The 20,983-nt window shown below is 44.3% G+C and overlaps 1 protein-coding gene across 1 annotated transcript in view; it reads left to right on the top strand.

Moving 5' to 3' along the window:
* The first annotated feature begins 5,927 nt into the window (after positions 1-5,927).
* Positions 5,928-20,983, top strand: part of LOC115075247 (double C2-like domain-containing protein beta) — a 49,212-nt gene continuing 34,156 nt past the window's right edge. The window contains exon 1 of the mRNA XM_029575539.1: positions 5,928-6,445. Coding sequence (XP_029431399.1) covers positions 6,124-6,445 — 322 coding nt within the window. The 5' untranslated portion in view covers positions 5,928-6,123. The remainder of the gene's footprint in view (positions 6,446-20,983) is intronic.

Raw genomic sequence — 20,983 nt, 5'->3', positions numbered from 1 at the left:
TTAAGATCCTTTTTTAATCTCATCTTTTATGGGAGATAGGATTGGCAGTAGAAACTCATTTCATTCCCTGATGGATCTCATCCTGTGTCAATTCACATTTTTCAGCTCTGTGATATGGTGAAAAGCCCCCATATATAGGTTTTAGGAAAAAAACAGAGATAAATATCCATCTTACAAATCTTGACTTCCCTGAAGTCAGCTACAAACAGTAAGGGAAAGTGGCTTGGTCTTACCTAAACTGAGGTGCAGCTTTTATACTTTCACTATGGACTTGTTGTGAGGTCTGGGGTCTTGTTTTCTAAATCCCTGATGTTAACCGTGACGACAGTTCTGGTGATTTATTGGCAGATTTCTCCAGTGAGAAGGCAGCAGGATGCAAAGCATGTGACTCATCTACTGAGCTTAGAAAAGATTTGCTACAGAGGAGAGGTGGCCATTGTTGACTGGCTGCAGAGAAGGAGGAGCAGCTGGTGTTGGCTATCTGTGGAGGAGGAGGAGCCAGTGTTGGCTGGCTCTGGAGAAGGAGTGGCCCATATTGGCTGGTTGTGGAGGAGGAAAAGTGGCTGGAGTTGGCTGGCTTTGGCAAAGGAGGAGTCACTGGCTGTGAAGGAGAAGGAGCAACTAGTGTTGGCTGGATCTGGAGCACGAGGAGGAGAAGGAGTAACTAGTGTTGGCTGGATCTGGAGCACGAGGAGGAGAAGGAGCAACTAGTGTTGGCTGGATCTGGAGCACGAGGAGGAGAAGGAGTAACTAGTGTTGGCTGGATCTGGAGCACGAGGAGGAGAAGGAGCAACTAGTGTTGGCTGGATCTGGAGCACGAGGAGGAGAAGGAGTAACTAGTGTTGGCTGGATCTGGAGCACGAGGAGGAGAAGGAGTAACTAGTGTTGGCTGGATCTGGAGCACGAGGAGGAGAAGGAGCAACTAGTGTTGGCTGGATCTGGAGCACGAGGAGGAGAAGGAGTAACTAGTGTTGGCTGGATCTGGAGCACGAGGAGCAGCCTGTGTTGGCTACTGTGGAGGAGGAGGAGCAGTCAGTGTTGGTAGCTGTGGAGGAGGAGGAGCAGTCAGTGTTGGTGGCTGCGCAGGATGAGGGATGGCCGGGGTTGGTGGTTGTGGAAGAGGGGTAGTTGTAGAGAAAGAGAAGGACCTAATATCAGAAGCTGTGCAGAAGGAGCAGTCAGTGTTAAAGCTGCTGAGGAGGAGGGGTAGCTGATGTTGGCGGCTGTGGAGGAGAAGGAGTGTCCTCTGTTGGTTAGCTGTATGTAAAGAAGAAGCCCATGTTTTTTTCCAGAGTGCCCTACTACATAGGGATTACATAAAGGTCAGTGAAAGACCATGGTCCTGCTAGAGAAGGGGAGAGTTAACCGTGTTGTGTTACCGTTCTGGACTGTGATTCCATGATGTGAAGGAATAAAACACTTTAGGCAGATTAGAAGCTCTCATAACAGCCAGAGGCCTATTTAAGTTATAGATTTACTATAAAGAGTCCCAGTGAATATCCGAGCAGAGCTCCTCCCTGCCATTACTCACAAAAGTAAATCTATCACCCGCTCCCTGACCACATTTCTCACAATTACAAAGCTGCACGTTTGTGCAGCAGAAGGCAGTGTGCTGGACTCTCAAAAGTGCAGGAAAAACGTGGGGATTATTCTAGTACGGGTTTGGAGGAAAGAGCTGAAGATTTATGACGAAATCAGAACCAAATAAACCATTAACCAGCAAAGGCAACTGGCTTGTGCAAAATATCTAAGGAGGTAATTTTCAGCGACTTCCGTCTGTAAATGTAATATACTATCATAGCAATTTTGAAAAGTCCATTTACGTGCTTAAAGTGCACTTATGTGAGTAAAACCTACAGACAATTCAATGGCATGTATTGTAGCAATTTTGAAAAGCCCATTTATATGGCTAAACTGCATTTACATGTGTAAAACCCAGGCAGATCCTCTTGCAAAATACCCAGTGTGTTTATATAAGTTTGTGCTGCTCAGGTGGAAGAGCCCTTGGTGGGCCATACTGTAGGCGTTTCGTTTTGGAGTCTGTGTGGGATTGGCTAGCTCTGATCCTTCAGATGGCCTTGCTTTAGCTGCTGTGCTACAGCTGTAAACAGATGTCTAACATTCCCATGGCGCCAAGCTAGACCGTGTTGTATAATGTGAGGGAAGTCTCAGGACCCATCCTCCAAAGTGAGCTGTGTAGCGCTTGCAGGGACTTGGCAACAGAACTGAACGATAATAATCCAGGCTTTCACGCTCCTTTCCCTACTTAGACAAACTCAATATTTAACAAACAGTGCGCAGAATTCCTTGGGTGAATTTACTGCTGATGAGAGGCGCACGTCCCAAGCTCTTCCACTTATTCACAGAAAAGAGACAGCACAGGCAGCAGCAGTGCAAGCTTCAACCACCCCCTTTGCTTTTTGAGATGCCACCTGTGAGAGGAAGGCTGCCTCTCTCAGGAGCCCTATCTCAGCTCGCATGGGCTGTTTTGCTAATTCTGGATTCTCATTTCCTGAGACAGCCCAGGCTCCTTAGCAGCCACTGTCTTATGAGACTTTTCTGTGCCGGTGAGATTTGTCGTGTGTACTATCACATCCAAGGGTCCCCTTTGCACTGAGCTCACTTCTGATGGCTTAATATTTACATCAGAAGGAGCATTACAAAAGCCAGCAGTGCAGCATTAGGAAGGAAAGCAGCCATAATCTCTCTGCTGTATCTGTGAAATACTAGGATTTGTTATATATTAAATTCTATCATGCAATACATTACGTATCTGAGCTGTTAATATGGATGACATTTTCAGATGTGCTAAATTCTGCAGCAATAATATTAAAAAAAAAGGAATGTGATTTGTGGACTGCATAATGGGGCAGATCTTAAAACCTGCATGCGGGCGTAGATTTGTTCGCGCTACCTGGCGCAAACAAATCTGCGCCCAATTTTATAACATGTGCACGCAGCCGCGCACATGTTATAAAATCCAGGGTCGGCGCATGCAAGGGGTGCACAATTGTGCAACTTGTGCGCGCCGAGCCGCGCAGTCTTCCTCCGTTCCCCTCCCTTCCCCTACCTAACCCGCCCCCCAGCCCTACCTAAACCCCCCCCCCTTACCTTTGTCGGAGAAGTTGCGCCTGCCTCCTGGAGGCTCCGGCCATGCCTCACCCTGCCCCCGGACCACCCCGGACCGCCCATGCCCGTTCTAGACCTCTCATGATCTTAAAGACCTCTATCATATCCCCCCTCAGCCGTCTCTTCTCCAGGCTGAAGAGTCCTAACCTCTTCAGCCTTTCCTCATAGGGGAGCAGTTCCATTCCCCTTATCATTTTGGTAGCCCTTCTCTGTACCTTCTCCATCGCAATTATATCTTTTTTGAGATGTGGCGACCAGAATTGTGCACAGTATTCAAGGTGCGGTCTCACCATGGAGCGATACAGAGGCATTATGACATTTTCCGTTTTATTCACCATTCCCTTACTAATAATTCCCAACATTCTATTTGCTTTTTTGATTGTTTTTTTTCTTCTTAAACCCCTTACCTCCGATAGCATGCTTGGATGACCACTACATAGTTTGGCACTGAATGTCCCTGCCTTTAGCTCAGGACATCCACGTTTTGGTGCAGATAATTTAGTAATGTTGAGACCATTGCTTAGAGCTGAATCAGCTAAGGCACTGAAGACAAAATGGTTTGTCTGAGGGTCAGAGGTAGAGTCCCTGGTGGAATGATTGTGAACTTTAATTCGAGGATTTCTCCTGACATCTAATTCAGAGGCCAATGTATAAAGTGCAACAGTGTTCACAAGGCATTAATACCTGCTAAATCAGCAAATAATGTGTAAGAGCATAAGAACAGGCCATACTGGGTCAGACCAAGGGTCCATCACACCCAGCATCCTGTTTCCAACAGTGGCCAATCCAGGCCATAAGAACCTGGCAAGTACCCAAACACTAAGTCTATTCCATGTAACCATTGCTAATAGCAGTGGCTATTCTCTAAGGGAACTTAATAACGGGTAATGGACTTCTCCTCCAAGAACTTATCCAATCCTTTTTTAAACACAGCTATACTAACTGCACTAACCACATCCTCTGGCAACAAATTCCAGAGTTTAATTGTGCGTTGAGTAAAAAAGAACTCTCTCCGATTAGTTTTAAATGTGCCCCATGCTAACTTCATGGTGTGCCCCCTAGTCTTTCTACTATCCGAAAGAGTAAATAACCGATTCACATCACATGCAATATGTTGCATGTTATTTGCCTTTTAAGTGCAAGTCATTTGGCTATCATGAACATCGCTACAAAATCTATGCAAAATAGGTAATGAGCTACATAATTATGTTCACATTGCTAAATAGCATATATTAAAATGCACAAATGTCAATGCACAGCCATTATTGCAAGAAATAACTACATCTCCTGGTGGTGTAGTTAAGTTTTTCTGCCATAATGGTTACATTATCACATGAAATTTAACATCCACTATTTACTTCCAGATTCAGTTGCATACAAAATAACATGGGCTGTTCTCATGCATTAATTAATGCCTATTTCATTGCATCCTAGTACGTTGGCCTCCCTACGCTGTAACCACTAGCACTGCTTTCTTGAAAGACAGACATTTGCAAATGTAAAAATGTTGGTGAGACAGAATGTATACAACAATGTATATCAAATGAGGGACAGAAAGTAACTTGTCCATTGCAGGATAAATTTTCAAAGGCTTATGATCTCTGTGAGGGAAAACAGGAGCCGCCTCGTTGAGAGGATGGCTGAATCTACTGGAGTAGGTTTTCAGCCACCTAAAAGCCTGATTTGCTTTCACAACACACACATATTTTTACCATATTAAGAAAAGGCATTTCAGAGGGATATTTCAAAGGCAAAGCTGAAGCTAAGAATGTACATAAAACTTTCAGAAACATATATGCATAATAAAACAAACAAATACATGGGGATTTTTAGCCTGCCTTTGCTTATGATGTTCAAAGTGCCTTTCAGCATCCAGAACATAAGTCCCTGCCACAAAAAATGCTTACAGCGGATACCTGAGGCGGCGGGAGAGAAAGTGACCTGCTCAAGGTCACAAGGAGTGCCATTTGGGAAAGTAAGATTTGAAGCTGGTTTTCCTGGCTCCCAGCACTGTCCTGTAATTACCAGGGCCACATCTTCTCCCCTCCAATACACTTTCATTTGAGATGATTGGAAATGTGTGATTTTCAGACAAACTAGGCAGGAAATGTGATTTCTGCAAGATGAAAAATGCACACATCCTTTTGTCCTCTTTGCATTCAATTAATGAGGAAAGTTCACTTAAGTTTTCAGTTAATAAAATCCTTTTTAGGTTCAGCAACATTGTGTGCCTTTCTTGTAAAGGAGCCTATCAATCAAATTGTGGTAATGCACGTTGTTAGCAAATAGGCCTAATTAATCTCAATGGGGTCTATTTACTAACAAGACACATTAACATTCATTATTGCAGTTTGATAAATTGGAGGTCTTTTGTTCTGTGCACCCAAAATCGAGGAAGTCTTGTTTCTGAATGATCTGAAGAGGGAGCTATGGGATGCCACTTGTGTACTAGGATCAGCTTTCTCCCTGAGTTGTCCCCTTCCATCAGCTTGCACTGAGACATAAAATATTTCATGCCAGATCTGATCATTATATTCACTTTATGAACCAAATCTAATAAGCATTCAAAGTGAATGACATTGCATTATGGTCTGTGTAGACTGAGAGTGGGTTTAACAAAGAACAAACAGATAATTTCAACTGATTGATGAGCAAGCAGTGGTCACGTTAACAGAATGTCATCACTCATTACCGGCATAGGGTAGAACTCCTCAACTATATCATCATCATCTAGATTGTCATTGTTATTTTTTCTCTTCTTTGACTCTTCAATTTCCTTAACCTGGATCTATGCCCAGATTCGTCTGCAGGGAAGATTTAGTCCTGTGACTCTGCGCTCTCCAGGGTGCTGAAAACAGCAAATCCATCTTCCTCGTCTCTTCTACACAGAAGCCTTCCCCTCTGACTTGTACTCTAGTCACTCAACTCCTCTTCTGCTCCCTTCCCCTCTATTTATATTTTTTGTTTTAACTTGCTTGGAGAAGTATTTTCTCAATGACGCTGCGCCGGGTAGAGAAGGTCACCATGCAAGAACACATGGCCATCGATGTGTGCCCGGGGCCAATCCGGCCAATTAAACAGATCTCAGACTACTTTCCACGGTTCCACAACTTTCCTCCTGGGATTATCCATCCCAGACAGGGGCCGACTGTGATACCAGGCAAGGAAGAGGAGAACCAGGTGAAACCCAAGGACATAGGAGAAGGCGAGAAAAAGGAGAGCCCGACGTGTGATACCTCGTCCAATGAGGAGGAGCGAAGGATGGAGAAGGATGGAAACCAAGAGGAGGAGGAAGGCTATGACTCAGATGATTCAAGTAAGTTCCTCTTGTCTTGTATATAAAACTAATGTTGGTTAAAAGGGAGTTGGCCAATGGCTAAAAAGCAACAGAATTTCTGCTATTCAGAGAAGGCTCTTGTTTTATTCCCAGTGGAGCTTTCGCCTTTGGAGCACGAGGTCATTCATTCCAAAACACATTTCTTTTCACTTTTGATAGGACTATAAAAGTGAGGCTAGAGTGCAATTGGGCTTTAGCTGAGTAATCTGAGAGCAATCCTTTTGTTTATATATAAGTGTGTGTGTGTGTGTGTATTTAAAAAGGGAGTTGCCTGCAGTTTGTACTGGTTGTGTTTGTGCCTTTGCCTTGGTGATCAGCGCGTGTGCTATTTGCACATAGCATGTACTAATTGCAATTAGCGTACACTGTTTGTTTGTACATAGTGTGCACTAATAGTGATTAATGCATACTGGGGTGTAGCAGCTGATGATACTCAATTTGCCGCACCCAAGTTTCCAGAACTGAGATCCCCCAGACCCCTGCCCCCTTCACACTATCATACCTTCAAGCAATCTTGAGGCAGGAATAATGTTCAGTTGTGCGGGTGAAAGGAGAAGTTCCACTCATCTGCTGCTATTTTGAATTTTGCTGCTGGCAGGGTGGGAGCAATTGGGCATTGCTCCTGAAAACCGTGTTTTCCCAGGGGGTATGATGGGGAGAGGAGCAGAGGGGTGCTGTTGGATTTTGGGGGTATTTTTTTTTTATTTGGTAAAGAAGGGTGAATGTTTTGACACAGGAGTGAGTTTTCTTTTCCTGGGGGCTTGAATAGGGAAGGGGGTTTTGTGTGGATGGAGGGCTCTGGTGGGGGTTGTGGAGAGATTGGGACTAATAGGAGGGATGGAATTTGTACTCTGTCACTTTTGATGGGCTCTTCCTCTAGTTCAGTATAACAGTGATGTTCAATAGTGTTTGTGATGTTATACAAATATCTTTACAGCATAAAACAGAACAGGGAAAGTTGATTCTCTCACTGCAGGGGCTTAGAAAGCAGAGCATCTTTAATATCCAGGGCTGGAAACACCCCCTAAAGCTTTGGAAGATCCAAATTTTTAAAGAATAAAAACACATGTGTGAAGTCAGTTGCTTCTGTCATCTGACTTTTTTAGAGGTTTCTACTACATTTTTGAAAGTAGCAAATGTCAGTTGAAGTTAACAGAAGGTCCACCTATCAGAATGAAGATGGAAATCGGAAGAAAATGAAGATAGGAAGTGATGCTACAAAAATATCATAACACTGGAAATAGCAGTAGCATTGTAGGTACAGTCTAAGGCAGGGGTAGGCAAGGTCAGTCATGCAGAGCCACAAATAGGTCTGATAGAGACTTAAATGGCCACAGAAAGAGAGACCAAGGAAGCAGTCCTTAAAGATGTAAGCAAAACTGGTAAACGGACAGAAAACGGGAGAACTAAACACAAGCAGCTTTTATACATTGCTAAACACAGACTATACTTCCAGCTTAGGAAGGAGAAGGGGGTGTTTTCCTATAAACAGGGCCAGATTTAGGCATCTGCAAGGTAGGATCATTCCTAGAGCACCACATTTTGAAAATGAGCTAAAACTGGAATCCCTGCTCTCCAGCCGCCCCCTGTCCTGCCTGTGACTGCTGCAGTCTGAAAGGGGAAAACGATTGGAAGAGAGCGACCTGTGACAGACAAGGAGGGAGGACAGGAGAGACTGATCCGTCCCTCCAGAGGATGAAGCGGCTTGTAATTAAAGCTCTGATTACCTCCTCAGCTGAGGGCAAAGGCAGCCAGAGGACAGAAGCATGAGACACCTCTCCCACCCTTTGTAGAAGCTGGGAAGGGAATAATTAACTCTAACCCTTGAATTCTGCAGGCTGCAGAGAGTGCAGCTTTCACCAGCTTTACACACTGGCAGGGCCAAGGTCGGTGCATTTGTGCGGCTAAATTGGGCAATCCGCTGGACAAATGCCAAGATTTAAAAATCCAGCTGGTCTGTCCACCCCTGACACAGCTGGATAACTATCTGGTTATGTCAGGGGCATTCTGGGATGGAGAACTGTTACCTGGTTATGTCAGGGGCATTCTGGGATGGAGAACTGTTACCTGGTTATGTCAGGGGCATTCTGGGATGGAGCACTGTTACCTGGTTATGTCAGGGGCATTCTGGGATGGAGCACGGTTACCTGGTTATGTCAGGGACATTCTGGGATGGAGCACTGTTACCTGGTTATGTCAGGGGCATTCTGGGATGGAGCACGGTTACCTGGTTATGTCAGGGGCATTCTGGGATGGAGCACTGTTACCTGGTTATGTCAGGGGCATTCTGGGATGGAGCACGGTTACCTGGTTATGTCAGGGGCATTCTGGGATGGAGCACTGTTACCTGGTTATGTCAGGGGCATTCTGGGATGGAGCACGGTTACCTGGTTATGTCAGGGGCATTCTGGGATGGAGAACTGTTACCTGGTTATGTCAGGGGCATTCTGGGATGGAGCACGGTTACCTGGTTATGTCAGGGGCATTCTGGGATGGAGCACGGTTACCTGGTTATGTCAGGGGCATTCTGGGATGGAGCACTGTTACCTGGTTATGTCAGGGGCATTCTGGGATGGAGCACTGTTACCTGGTTATGTCAGGGGCATTCTGGGATGGAGCACGGTTACCTGGTTATGTCAGGGGCATTCTGGGATGGAGCACTGTTACCTGGTTATGTCAGGGGCATTCTGGGATGGAGCACGGTTACCTGGTTATGTCAGGGGCATTCTGGGATGGAGCACTGTTACCTGGTTATGTCAGGGGCATTCTGGGATGGAGCACGGTTACCTGGTTATGTCAGGGGCATTCTGGGATGGAGAACTGTTACCTGGTTATGTCAGGGGCATTCTGGGATGGAGCACGGTTACCTGGTTATGTCAGGGGCATTCTGGGATGGAGCACTGTTACCTGGTTATGTCAGGGGCATTCTGGGATGGAGCACTGTTACCTGGTTATGTCAGGGGCATTCTGGGATGGAGCACGGTTACCTGGTTATGTCAGGGGCATTCTGGGATGGAGCACTGTTACCTGGTTATGTCAGGGGCATTCTGGGATGGAGCACGGTTACCTGGTTATGTCAGGGGCATTCTGGGATGGAGAACGGTTACCTGGTTATGTCAGGGGCATTCTGGGATGGAGCACGGTTACCTGGTTATGTCAGGGGCATTCTGGGATGGAGCACGGTTACCTGGTTATGTCAGGGGCATTCTGGGATGGAGCACTGTTACCTGGTTATGTCAGGGGCATTCTGGGATGGAGCACTGTTACCTGGTTATGTCAGGGGCATTCTGGGATGGAGCACGGTTACCTGGTTATGTCAGGGGCATTCTGGGATGGAGCACTGTTACCTGGTTATGTCAGGGGCATTCTGGGATGGAGCACGGTTACCTGGTTATGTCAGGGGCATTCTGGGATGGAGCACTGTTACCTGGTTATGTCAGGGGCATTCTGGGATGGAGCACGGTTACCTGGTTATGTCAGGGGCATTCTGGGATGGAGAACTGTTACCTGGTTATGTCAGGGGCATTCTGGGATGGAGCACGGTTACCTGGTTATGTCAGGGGCATTCTGGGATGGAGCACTGTTACCTGGTTATGTCAGGGGCATTCTGGGATGGAGCACGGTTACCTGGTTATGTCAGGGGCATTCTGGGATGGAGCACTGTTACCTGGTTATGTCAGGGGCATTCTGGGATGGAGCACTGTTATCTGGTTTACACCCATTTTCAATTTTATCCAGACAAAGAGCAGCCCTAAAGTTACCCAGATAGTTATCTAAGGATATATTTAGTAGAGATGTGATTCGGCCGAACCTTTTAGTTTGGCCTTTGTTATCGGCCCGCCGCAGGAAATTTCGTTTTCCTGTGGTTCGGGCCTATTTTAATTCGGCTGCCCCCGAAACGATATCCAAAGCCCACCCCAACCCTTCCAATTTAATTAATTAGAATGGGGTTGAAAAACAAAAACCCAAAAAAACCACCCAAACCCACCCCAACCCTTAAAATTTAATTAATTGCAACCCCCCACCCTCCTGACCACCCCAAAACTTTCCAGAATTCCATGGTGGTCCAGTGGGGGTCCCGAAAGTGATATCCCACTCTCAGGCTATCAGCTGCCAGTAATCAAAATGGTGCCAATGGCCCTTTGCCCTTACCATGTGACAAGGGCTATCGGTGCCATTGGTCGGCCTCTGTCACATGGTAGGAGCAATGGATGGCTGGCACCATCTTAAAAAATGGCGTGAGCCATCCATTGCTCCTACCATGTGACAGGGGCCGACCAATGGCACCGATAGCCCCTGACACATGGTAAGGGCAAAGGGCCATCGGCTCCATTTTGATTACTGGCAGCTGACGGCCGAGAGCGGGAGATCGCTCCCGGGACCCCGCTGGACCACCAGGGACTTTTGGAAAGTCTGGGGGGGAGGGGTCCAGCAAGTCTTGGGGGTCAGGAGGGTGGGGGGTTGCAATTAATTAAATTTGAAGGGATGGGGTGGGTTTTTTAATGTGCCCTTTCTCCACCCCCCAAAAAAAAAGATAATTTCATGGGTTTTCCTATTGTTTTGACGACCCCACGAAACGCAACAAAATAGGAATTATCATCTCTATTTCCTATTTTGTCACAAACGAATGCACATCCTATTATTTAGTGGCACCCCTGCATGACTGAATAATCTGGCTAAGTCAACAAGAAATGTTTATCAAGCTAACTTTTCCAGTCACCCTGCAGCTAAATATGGGCCTTTTGCAGCTTTGAGGGAACATGGGGATCCCTCATATTGTTTGTGAAAAAGGAATTAAGAAAATATAAGAATATAAGATAAGAACATAAGATACGCCATACTGGGTAAGACCAGGGGTCCATCAAGTCCAGTACCTTGTGTCCAACAGTGGTCAGTCCAAGTCACAAGTACCTGGCAATTACCCAAACATTAAATAGATCACAAACTATTATTGCTTATTAATTAATAGCAGTTTATGGATTTATCCTCTAGGAACTTATCCAAACCTTTTTTAAACCCAGTTACACTAACTGCTGTAACCACATCCTCTGGCAGTGAATTCCAGAGCTTAACTATACACTGAATGAAAAAGAATTTTCTTCGATTTGTTTTAAATGAGCTACTTGCTAACTTCTTGGAGTGCCCCCTAGTCCTTCTATTATCTGAGAGAGTGAATAACTGATTTGTATTAACCTGCTCAAGTCCTTTTAAGATTTTGCAGGCCTCAATCATATCTCATTCTGAGCTTCTCCACCTTACTCAAGCATTGCCCCACCATTGGAGCCCAATCCTAATCCTGAGCTGGAGAGACAGCCTCTCCCCCCATTCCCCTCCCTGCTGAGAATCAAGTCTTTTCATTTCATTTATAGACTGCTTTTCTAAGTTGGTCAATCTAATTTCAGCGGTAAACATATTGCAAGAGGCATATCAACATAGCAGAAAAAGCATTACACAATACTCTAACAAATCAACAATAAAATTTGCACTAATAAACCAATGCATATTTATACAACTCAATAACAAACATATATAGTAACTGACCAACATTTATGTATTTATGAAATGTATCTCCTACTCTATCCACAGTCCTAGGCAGGTTTCAATAAAATATACATAATTATAAAATTGCACAACAAAACACCTAGAGCAGATTTCATGGTAAGAAAATATGGTCCAGTCTTAAAATCTGCTGCAACCAGTATGTGACAGATATAACCTGGTTACCTCATGTTCTCAAGCTAAGGGGGTTATTTTCCAACTCACGTTATGGCCTTTACGCATGCAAAAAGCACCATAATGCATGGTACGATGCTAATTTTTAAAAGGGGAGGAGTTGAGGGTGGGAATTTGTGCTGGCTTCGCACTTTGAGAAGTCATATCGCACAGTTTTAACACCAAAAATAACTACACCTTTTTCATTGGCGTTAAGCTGTGCCATATGCCCATAACGCAAATTGCAATTTGGGCATTTTTAGGCTGGGGAAGGATTGAAGGAGGGCCCTTAGAGAGAGAGAGATGTGTAATTGATGCTCTAGAGTAATATGCTCAGGCATTAGGATGCCTGTAATGACATGGGCAGCCGCATTTTGGACAAGCTGAAGAGTATGGATTGTAGATTGTGGTAAACAAGTGCAAAGAGAATAACAGTAATCACTAGTGATGATCAGTATAGCTTGAACAACACTTCTAAGTTCATGATGCATTGCATATAGAGCATACACCCTATAAAACTAATAGCTCATCATCCCCTTACCCAAATCCCCACCCTATCAAACCAGATAAAAACATACTCCATTCCTTTTAACTATAAGATTACCTACCAAATAAAATAATGTCTACTTTATTTTAACTCTGGAAGCTAAAACCCAAACTTCATCTCTTTTCACTGGGACCTACAACCTCAAGCATAGTCTCTCCTGACCTAACTTTTACTATTCATATCCATCTCACCTGCAGTCACCTCTCTTCATAACCATTTATTTATTTATTTAACAGTTTTTTATACCGACCTTCATAGTGAATAACCATATCGGATCGGTTTACATTTAACAAGGGTATAAAAAAGGAGTAACAAATTCAAGTGAGCGAAAGATAAACAATAGGTAGGAATAAGTCAAAGTTACAATCAACAGGGAGAGAGAACTTGGAAGCTTGCAAGCAAGCTGGAAGGAAGGTAAGGCCGGAGATAAACCATCCTAACCACAAGCTCCCCAAAGAGCCCCGAAACCCAATAATCCCTTAATTCACTGATATACTCCTCCCTTCCACCCATCGCTCTCTCCCCACTCCCCAAACTCCTCTCCACTGGTAGCGTTTGCAGGATTCCTTCCTATTTCATGGACTGGGCTTCATACAAACTGCAGGGAGGAAATTGAGTTCTGAATAATCAATGCCACATACAATGAGCCAGCAGTATAAGGAAAAGCAAAGATTTTAAAAGAGAGAGAGAGAGAGACCCACAGACAAATGAACAGAGAGAGAAATCCAGCTAATCCAGGCTGCCAATAAGAGCAGGAAGCGCAAAGAGAGAGAGCTGACAGATGAGAAGGCCAAAGAAGATGTAATTCACTTCTGCATTCATGGCGAGTGCACCCATTTGCCCCTGAGAGGCACAGAGCACATCTGGGAATGAGGGAGAACGGGAGCATGACGAGGAGAGAGAGTCCATAAATCAAGGACAGTGCAGGTAACTCAGAAACCGAGTGCAGGGAAGACAGGCAGAGCTTGCGCACAAACCCGTGGGAAGGGTGCAGGGACAGACTTCCGAAGCTGCAAAGTCCTGCACAGAGCTGAATGGCAATCCCAAAATCTTGAGAAATGCCACTTGTTGAAACTGTAATTAAAGGGGCCCTGTGGCCTGCCGAGAGCCAAGAAGACTGAAATCAAGGTGATTGGGTTTCTTTTTTTTTTTCTTTTGCTCTGCATTTTTCTTCTGCTCCTTTGGGCTTCGAGCTCACTCAGAGCCAGGGCTGGGATCTGGCCCCATGAGCCTTCACTCGTAACTCTTTGGCGCTTTCCCCCTATTTTTATATCGCCCGCCCCCCCCCTTCCATTTCAGCCCAGTTATCTCAGTGAGAGTCCTTGTCCGGCGGCCACAAACCACAGCTCCCTCTGCCAACCCGAAGTCTTCCCACTGGCTGTCGCCACTGAGCGATGGCTGGAATTCCTCAGACCCCCAGACTGTGAGTGCTGCTTCCGCAGCGTCTCCAGCCCACAGAGCAGGAGCCCAGAACGAGAGTCGAGCCCAGGTCTTTTACGTGGCAGTGCACAGCCCTGGCACGTGAGGCTCCGGTGGCGGCTGAGATGATGTTTTATGAGTGAGAAGCAGCTCACTTACAGTTCCAGGTTTGCGGTTTATTTGCTGCACCATACATGGGGATAGGGGCGCTGGTAGGGTTAAAAAGGAATAGAACATTTGGGGAAGATCCACAGAAAAATGATTTCCATGGAGGAAGAGCGAAAGGCTTCCAATTTGGGGGGAATCGGGAAGGTGGGTCTTAGTCCCAAAGCAGGGAGGATCATAGATCCTGCTGAACTTAATCATTAGGGTAATTCAGGTCCATGCCTTTGTTAATAATACTGGGGATCTTATCTGGTCATTTATCTAGCTCTTTGTCATCTCTAACAATTTTTATAATTTCCACAGATATTGTGCATTTAGTGTGGCTCGCTGCTGAATGTCACTGGAGTGCGAAAGTTTCTCTTGAAATGAAATGATGTGTGCACGTCGGTAACTGACAGGGCATCTGTGCTTTCTGTTCTGTGACCCTTTAAGATTGTGCCTTTTGCAAGAAATGCCACGGAGGTTTTCAGGCCTTCTCCCTTTGCTCTTGCCATCTGGCACGAGTCACTTGCAAGCTTATGAATCTAGAAAACGGCGATTGGGTTTTATTATAGCGCCTGCCTCAGTGCGGGCGAGACGGGGACAGGTGCATCAGTCTGTAGCCCGATCAGACACTGGTCAGTGCTTTTGCAGAAGGCATGGGAGGGGGTGCGGAGGAGGATGGGAGCAGCCCCTGCTGGGGATGGGACGGTGATTGTTGTTATGTCTGCTTGGGGTTCATCAGGATGGCCTGACCTCAGCCTGTCGTCTGCTTGCTGCTTTCCTTCTCAGGAGATCCACTTTGTATGTCAAAAACGTCAGCTGAAGCCAGACCAGGAGTGGCAGCACTGCAGGCCTCCAGGTTCAAGGTTATATCAGACCCCCTCCACCTCATGAGGACTAGGATTGGGAGGGAAGGGCTGAGGAGTGAGCATGGACAGTTTGATGAAGGCAGATCATATGAGGCAGATTTAAAAAATAATAATAATCTTCCCACTATCCATTCTGTCTCCCCTCCTCTCCTTCTTAAATCTTCCCTTTCCCTCACCTCTCACTGCTCCCCCTTCCCTCTTTGTCCCATTTATCCGTCTTCTTTCTTTTCCTCACCTCTTTTCTGCCTCCCCCATCTATTTTTATTCTTTCCTCCTTGTGCCCCTCCAGCTTGCGTACATTGGAAAGCGTTACATGAAGGGCGAATCATGGCAAATGTCAAAGAACTGTAAAATAAAAATTTGAGATGCAGGGATCTGATTGGATAGTGCTGGCAGTGATGTCATACCTGGGTATGACATCACTTGCATCCCATTCTTGGGCAGCTTCCTGCCAGGAATCTCTTGAACTGTTTTCCTTCCAAAACAGGTTTCTGTGCTGGGAAGAACAATGGACTCTCAAGAAGGGATCTATGTACATCAGATATGCTGAGGGCTTGATTTAAGCCTACACTCCGGCCCTTCCCTTTACAGCAAATCCATGTTTAACATCTGGGTGTCGTCAAAGCCATGGGCAGCCTTCCTGCACCACTTGAAGGGTTAAAGGAATGTGTGCTGATGGCTGTCTCAGGTTTCATGTGGGGTGAAGTCCCCGTGGCACCACCACCACCACGTGCAATGCTAGCGGTCACCTACGTCCAAGGTCATCTTCCTGCAGAGTCTGCTGACACAGGGATGCCTCGGTTTTTCTGTCTCTTTAAACTGACTCAGCACCAGGCTTCGGTTGCAAGGATTGCCCGCTGGATGTGAACTCTGCTTAGCTGACAGAAACCTTTCCTAAGGTGAAGTCCATACAAGGAGTCAGGGTGATCCCGTTTCCTCCCTCAGGAGAGGGGCTCCAGTACGACTTCTCCTCCAGCCCAATTTTCTTAAATTTAACTTTTATTTCCAAAACGCCAGGTTTTAGGAGGGGAAGAAATGCGAACATGAACTCAAATAAATGTTTGGTCTTTTTATAAAGAAAGAGATGAAAACTGTTAATTAATAAACTCTGAGCCAGAATTAGAAGTTGAAATCACAGCAATAATTAGCAGATTTATTTTTATAATACTCCATCTTAAACCCCCAGGAAGTCTCCCGTCTGGAACTCTTCCCTTCTGCTTTAAGTAGTGCGGTTGCTGGGTCTCTCCACAGAAGCAGAATTAAGGGTCCGCATTGGTGGCAGAGAGCTTACAGCTATGAAAGAACTCTGTCTGGCAATGGGTGAAGAATCCAGTGTCCCAGTGCTGTCTCTTTACGTTTGTTTCACAGCATTTGATCATTTTATTTGTGAAGGACTTCCATTCTTTGGCCGTTTGCAAGTTCCCTTTTAGGATGCAGATGGAAAGGTCATTGATGCAGTGATCAGTTCCTCCATAGTTGTGCCATCTCATGCTTCTCTGGGTGAAGATTTATTCCTGGTTTTAACTTCTGGTTTAGTTTGCCCAATCAGTGTCCCTTTCCACAGTTTCTGCATCAGACAGGGGCAGCAATTGCCTTTTTGGTTGGTGAGGGGGCTCTAACCAAGCTCTGCTCCCACTGCCAATTTCTTTACAGTTAATGTCATTCTTTCTTACATACATTCTTTGCATAAATCAGAGTATAATTATTCAGTCTCAGCCCAACCAATCAAAAGTGTGATGCTAGAAAACTAGACTTGGTACCAAAGGAGAAAACGACAAAAAACAGCATTCCTAATAGAAGTGTCAGGACTCATGGAGACCTTACTTACCTGGTAATTTTGTTTTCCTTAGTGTAGACAGATGGACTCAGTAGTATAGGATGCCCCGCCATTACAGAAAGCTAGTACAGCTTATCCTAACGAGATCATCCTAAGGCGTACAAGAGAACTTAACACAGCTTTTGATAAGGAGATTGCTCAGATGCTTTGCATCACTGCTCAACACAGAAATTGAGAACTGTAGAAAGCAGCCTGTTTATGAAATTCTGTTTACTCCTGTGGGAATTCTGTGCCACACAGTTGCACAGAAATTACACAAAATTCCCCTCCCATGCACAATTCAGTATGGGGACCAGGCGCCAGCAGCATGAGCTGGAAGGAGGAAGCATCACTATCAACGTGGGCCCACACAGACCACAAGACAAAGGGGGCTGAGACTGCGGTTGGTGGCCTGGAATTACCCACAGAGAAGATGTACACTACATCTACTGGCTCATCATTGTCCACATGTTTATTAACCCCTTCAAGAAAATGTGAGGCAAGACTTCCCTTGTGTAAATCCATGCTGGCTGTGTGCCATTAAACCATGTCTTCCTATATGTTCTGTAATTTTATTCTTTATAATAGTTTCCATGATTTTTGCCTGCACTGAAGTCAGGCTCTCTGGTCTATAGTTTCCTGGAGCACCCCTGGAGCACCCTCCATGATAGGTTACAAATTTTTTTAATAGATCTGAAATTTCATTTTTTATTTCTTTCAGAACCTTGGGGTATATATCATCCGGTCCAGGTGATTTGTTATTCTTCAGTTTGTCAATCTGACCTACTACATCTTCCAGATTCACTGTGATGTGGTTCATTTCATCCAAATCATCATTCTTGAAAACCGTCTCCAGAACGGATATCTCCCCAATAATGCTCATTAGTAAACGCTGAAGCAAAGAAATCATTTACTCTTTCTGTGATGGCATAATCTTCCCTAAGTACCCCTTTAACACCTCCATCATCTAATGGTGCAACCAACTCCCTCGCACGTTTCTTGCTTTGATTATATTTTAAAAAGTTTTTATTATGAATTTTTGCCTCTATGGCCAACTTCATTTCAAATTCTCTCTTAGCCTGTCTTAGAACATAAGGTATGCCATACCGGGTCAGACCAAGGGTCCATCAAGTCCACTATCCTGTTATCAACAGTGGCCAAGTCACAAGTACCTGGCAACTACCCAAAACATTAAATAGATCCCATGCTACTAATGCCGGCAACAAGCAGTGGCTATTGCCTATCATTTAATAGCAGTTTATGGACTTCTCCAGGAACTTATCCAAACCTTTATTAAACCCAGCTACACTAACTCCCTTAACCACATCCTCTGGCAATGAATTCCAGAGCTTAATTGTGCATTAAGTGAAAAAGAATTGTATCCAATTTGTTTTAAATGTGCTACTTGCTACTTCACGGTTTGCCCTCTGGTCCCTGTATTATCTGAAAGAGTAAATAACAGATTCACATTTACCCATTCAAGTCCTTTCATGATTTTGTAGACCTCTATCATATCCCCCTCAGACATCTCTTCCCCGAGCTGAACAGCCCTAACCTCTTTAGCCTTTCCTCATGGGGGGCCGTTCCATGCCTTTATCATTTTGGTTGCCCTTCTCTGTACCTTCTCCATCACAACTATATCTTTTTTGAGATGCGGCGACCAGAATTGTACACAGTATTCAAGGTGCGGTCTCACCATGGAGCGATACAGAGGCATTATGACATTTTCCGTTTTATTCACCTTTCCCTTCCTAATAATTCCTAACATTCTGTTTGCTTTTTTGACTGCTGCAGCACACTGAGCCGACGATTTCAATGTGATATCCACTATGATGCTCAAATCTTTTTCCTGGGTGGTAGCTCCTAATATGGAGCCAAACATCGTGTAACTTCAGCATGGACTATTTTTCCCTATATGCATCACCTTGCACTTGTCCACATTAAATTTCATCTGCCATTTGGCCACCCAACCCAGTCTCACAAGATCCTCCTGCAATTTATCACAATCCGCATGTGATTTAACTACTCTGAATAATTTTATGTCATCTGCAAATTTGATCACCTCACTCATCGTATATAATATAATTTATAAATATATTAAAAATACTGATATTCAGAAACCCAAAGAGTGTAAGAATGTGTAAGAATAACAATCCTTTACTATCTCACTCAATATGGAATAAACCAACGTCGGCTTTCACACATATATATATATATGACCCTCATAGTGCACTAGGCAGGCACGAGCAAAATTCATGTTACTGTGAGTCCCTTTAGTGTGCTTAAAGTTGTAATCATCGGTCATTAAATCTTTAACAAGTAAAACCAGTGGTTGGAACGAGTTGCAACATTCAGTTAACCTGGGAAATGTAGATGGGGACACATTGATTTAGCATACCCCTGAGGAAGGAAATCCTTTCTGAAACATTGCAGTGTCAGGGTAAAGGACAGTATCAGATGTTCTAGCATTCAGACTTCTGAAGTTGTTCCTGTCTCTGGGACTTTCAATCATTTGAGATAAGTGCAGCATTTTGTTTGCAATTTAAGTTAATTTTAAATGCAAAAAACCCCCAAACTTTAGAAATAGTTTTGAACTCACTTTTCTGATGCACGTTGACTTGTTAAAGATTTAATGACCGATGATTACAACTATAAGCGCACTAAAGGGACTCACATTAATACGAACTTTGCTCGTGCCTGTCCGGTGCAGTATATATATATATATATATATATATATATATATATATATATATATATATATATATATAGATGTGAAAGCCAACATTGCTTTATTTCGTATTGAGTTCAAGTACAGATCCCTGAGGCACTCCACTGTTTTTACCTTTTTCCACTGTGAAAACTGACCATTTAATCCTACTCTCTGTTTCCTGTCTTTTAGCCAGTTTGCAATCCACAAAAGGACATCGCCTCCTATCCCATGACTTTTTAGTTTTCTTAGAAGCCTCTCATGAGGGACTTCAAACGCCTTCTGAAAATCCAAATACACTACATCTACCGTTCACCTTTATCCACATGTTTATTAACCCATTCAAAAAAATGAAGCAGATTTGTGAGGCAAGACTTCCCTTGGGTAAATCCATGCCAGCTGTGTCACATTAAACCATGACTTTCTATATGCTCTGTGATTTTATTCTTTATAATAGTTTCCACTAATTTTCCTGGCACTGAAGTCAGGCTCACTGGTCTATAGTTTACTGGATCACCCTGGAGCCTTTTTTAAACATCAGGGTTACATTGACCACCTTCCAGTCTTCAGGTACAATGGATGATTTTAATGATAGGTTACAAATTAATTGAAATAGGTCTGAAATTTCATTTTTTAGTTCTTTCAGAACGTCTGGTCCAGGTGATTTGCTACTCTTCAGTTTGTTAATCTGGCCTACTACATCTTCCAGGTTCACCGTGATTTGGGTCAGTTCATCTGTAACAGTCTCTGGAACTGGTACCTCCCCAACATCAATCTTTTACATTTAACTTGCCAGTGCTTATGCTTTTTCCTATTTTCTTCAGATGGATTCTTCTTCCAATTTTTGAAGGACTTGTTTTATTTGGCTAAAATAGCCTCTTTCACCTCACCTTTTAACCATGCCGGTAATCGTTTTGACTTCCTTCCACCTTTCTTAATGCGTGGGATACATCTGGACTGCGCATCTAAGATGGTTTTTTAAACAATATTCTTGCCTGTTGTACACTCTTAACTTTGTAGTTGCACCTTTTCAGGTTTTTTTTCTAACTATTTGCCTCATTTTATCAAAGTTTCCCTTTGAAAGTTTAGTGTTAAAGCTGTGGAGTTACATATTGTCCTCCTTCCAGTCATTAATTAAAATTTGATCATGTTATGATCACTGTTGCCAAGTGTCCCACCAACGTTCTCTCTTTCACCAATCCTGCGTTCCACTAAGAATTAGATCTAAAATAGCTCCCTCTCTCATTGGCTGCTGAACCAATTGCTCCATGAAGCAGTCATTTTTTCCATCCAGGAAATG

This window comes from Rhinatrema bivittatum, chromosome 13 (assembly GCF_901001135.1).
Source record: "Rhinatrema bivittatum chromosome 13, aRhiBiv1.1, whole genome shotgun sequence".
NCBI classification, from domain to species: Eukaryota; Metazoa; Chordata; class Amphibia; order Gymnophiona; family Rhinatrematidae; genus Rhinatrema; species Rhinatrema bivittatum.
The sequence above is the reverse complement of the archived record's forward strand: the minus strand, read 5'-3'. Positions and strand labels throughout refer to the sequence as shown.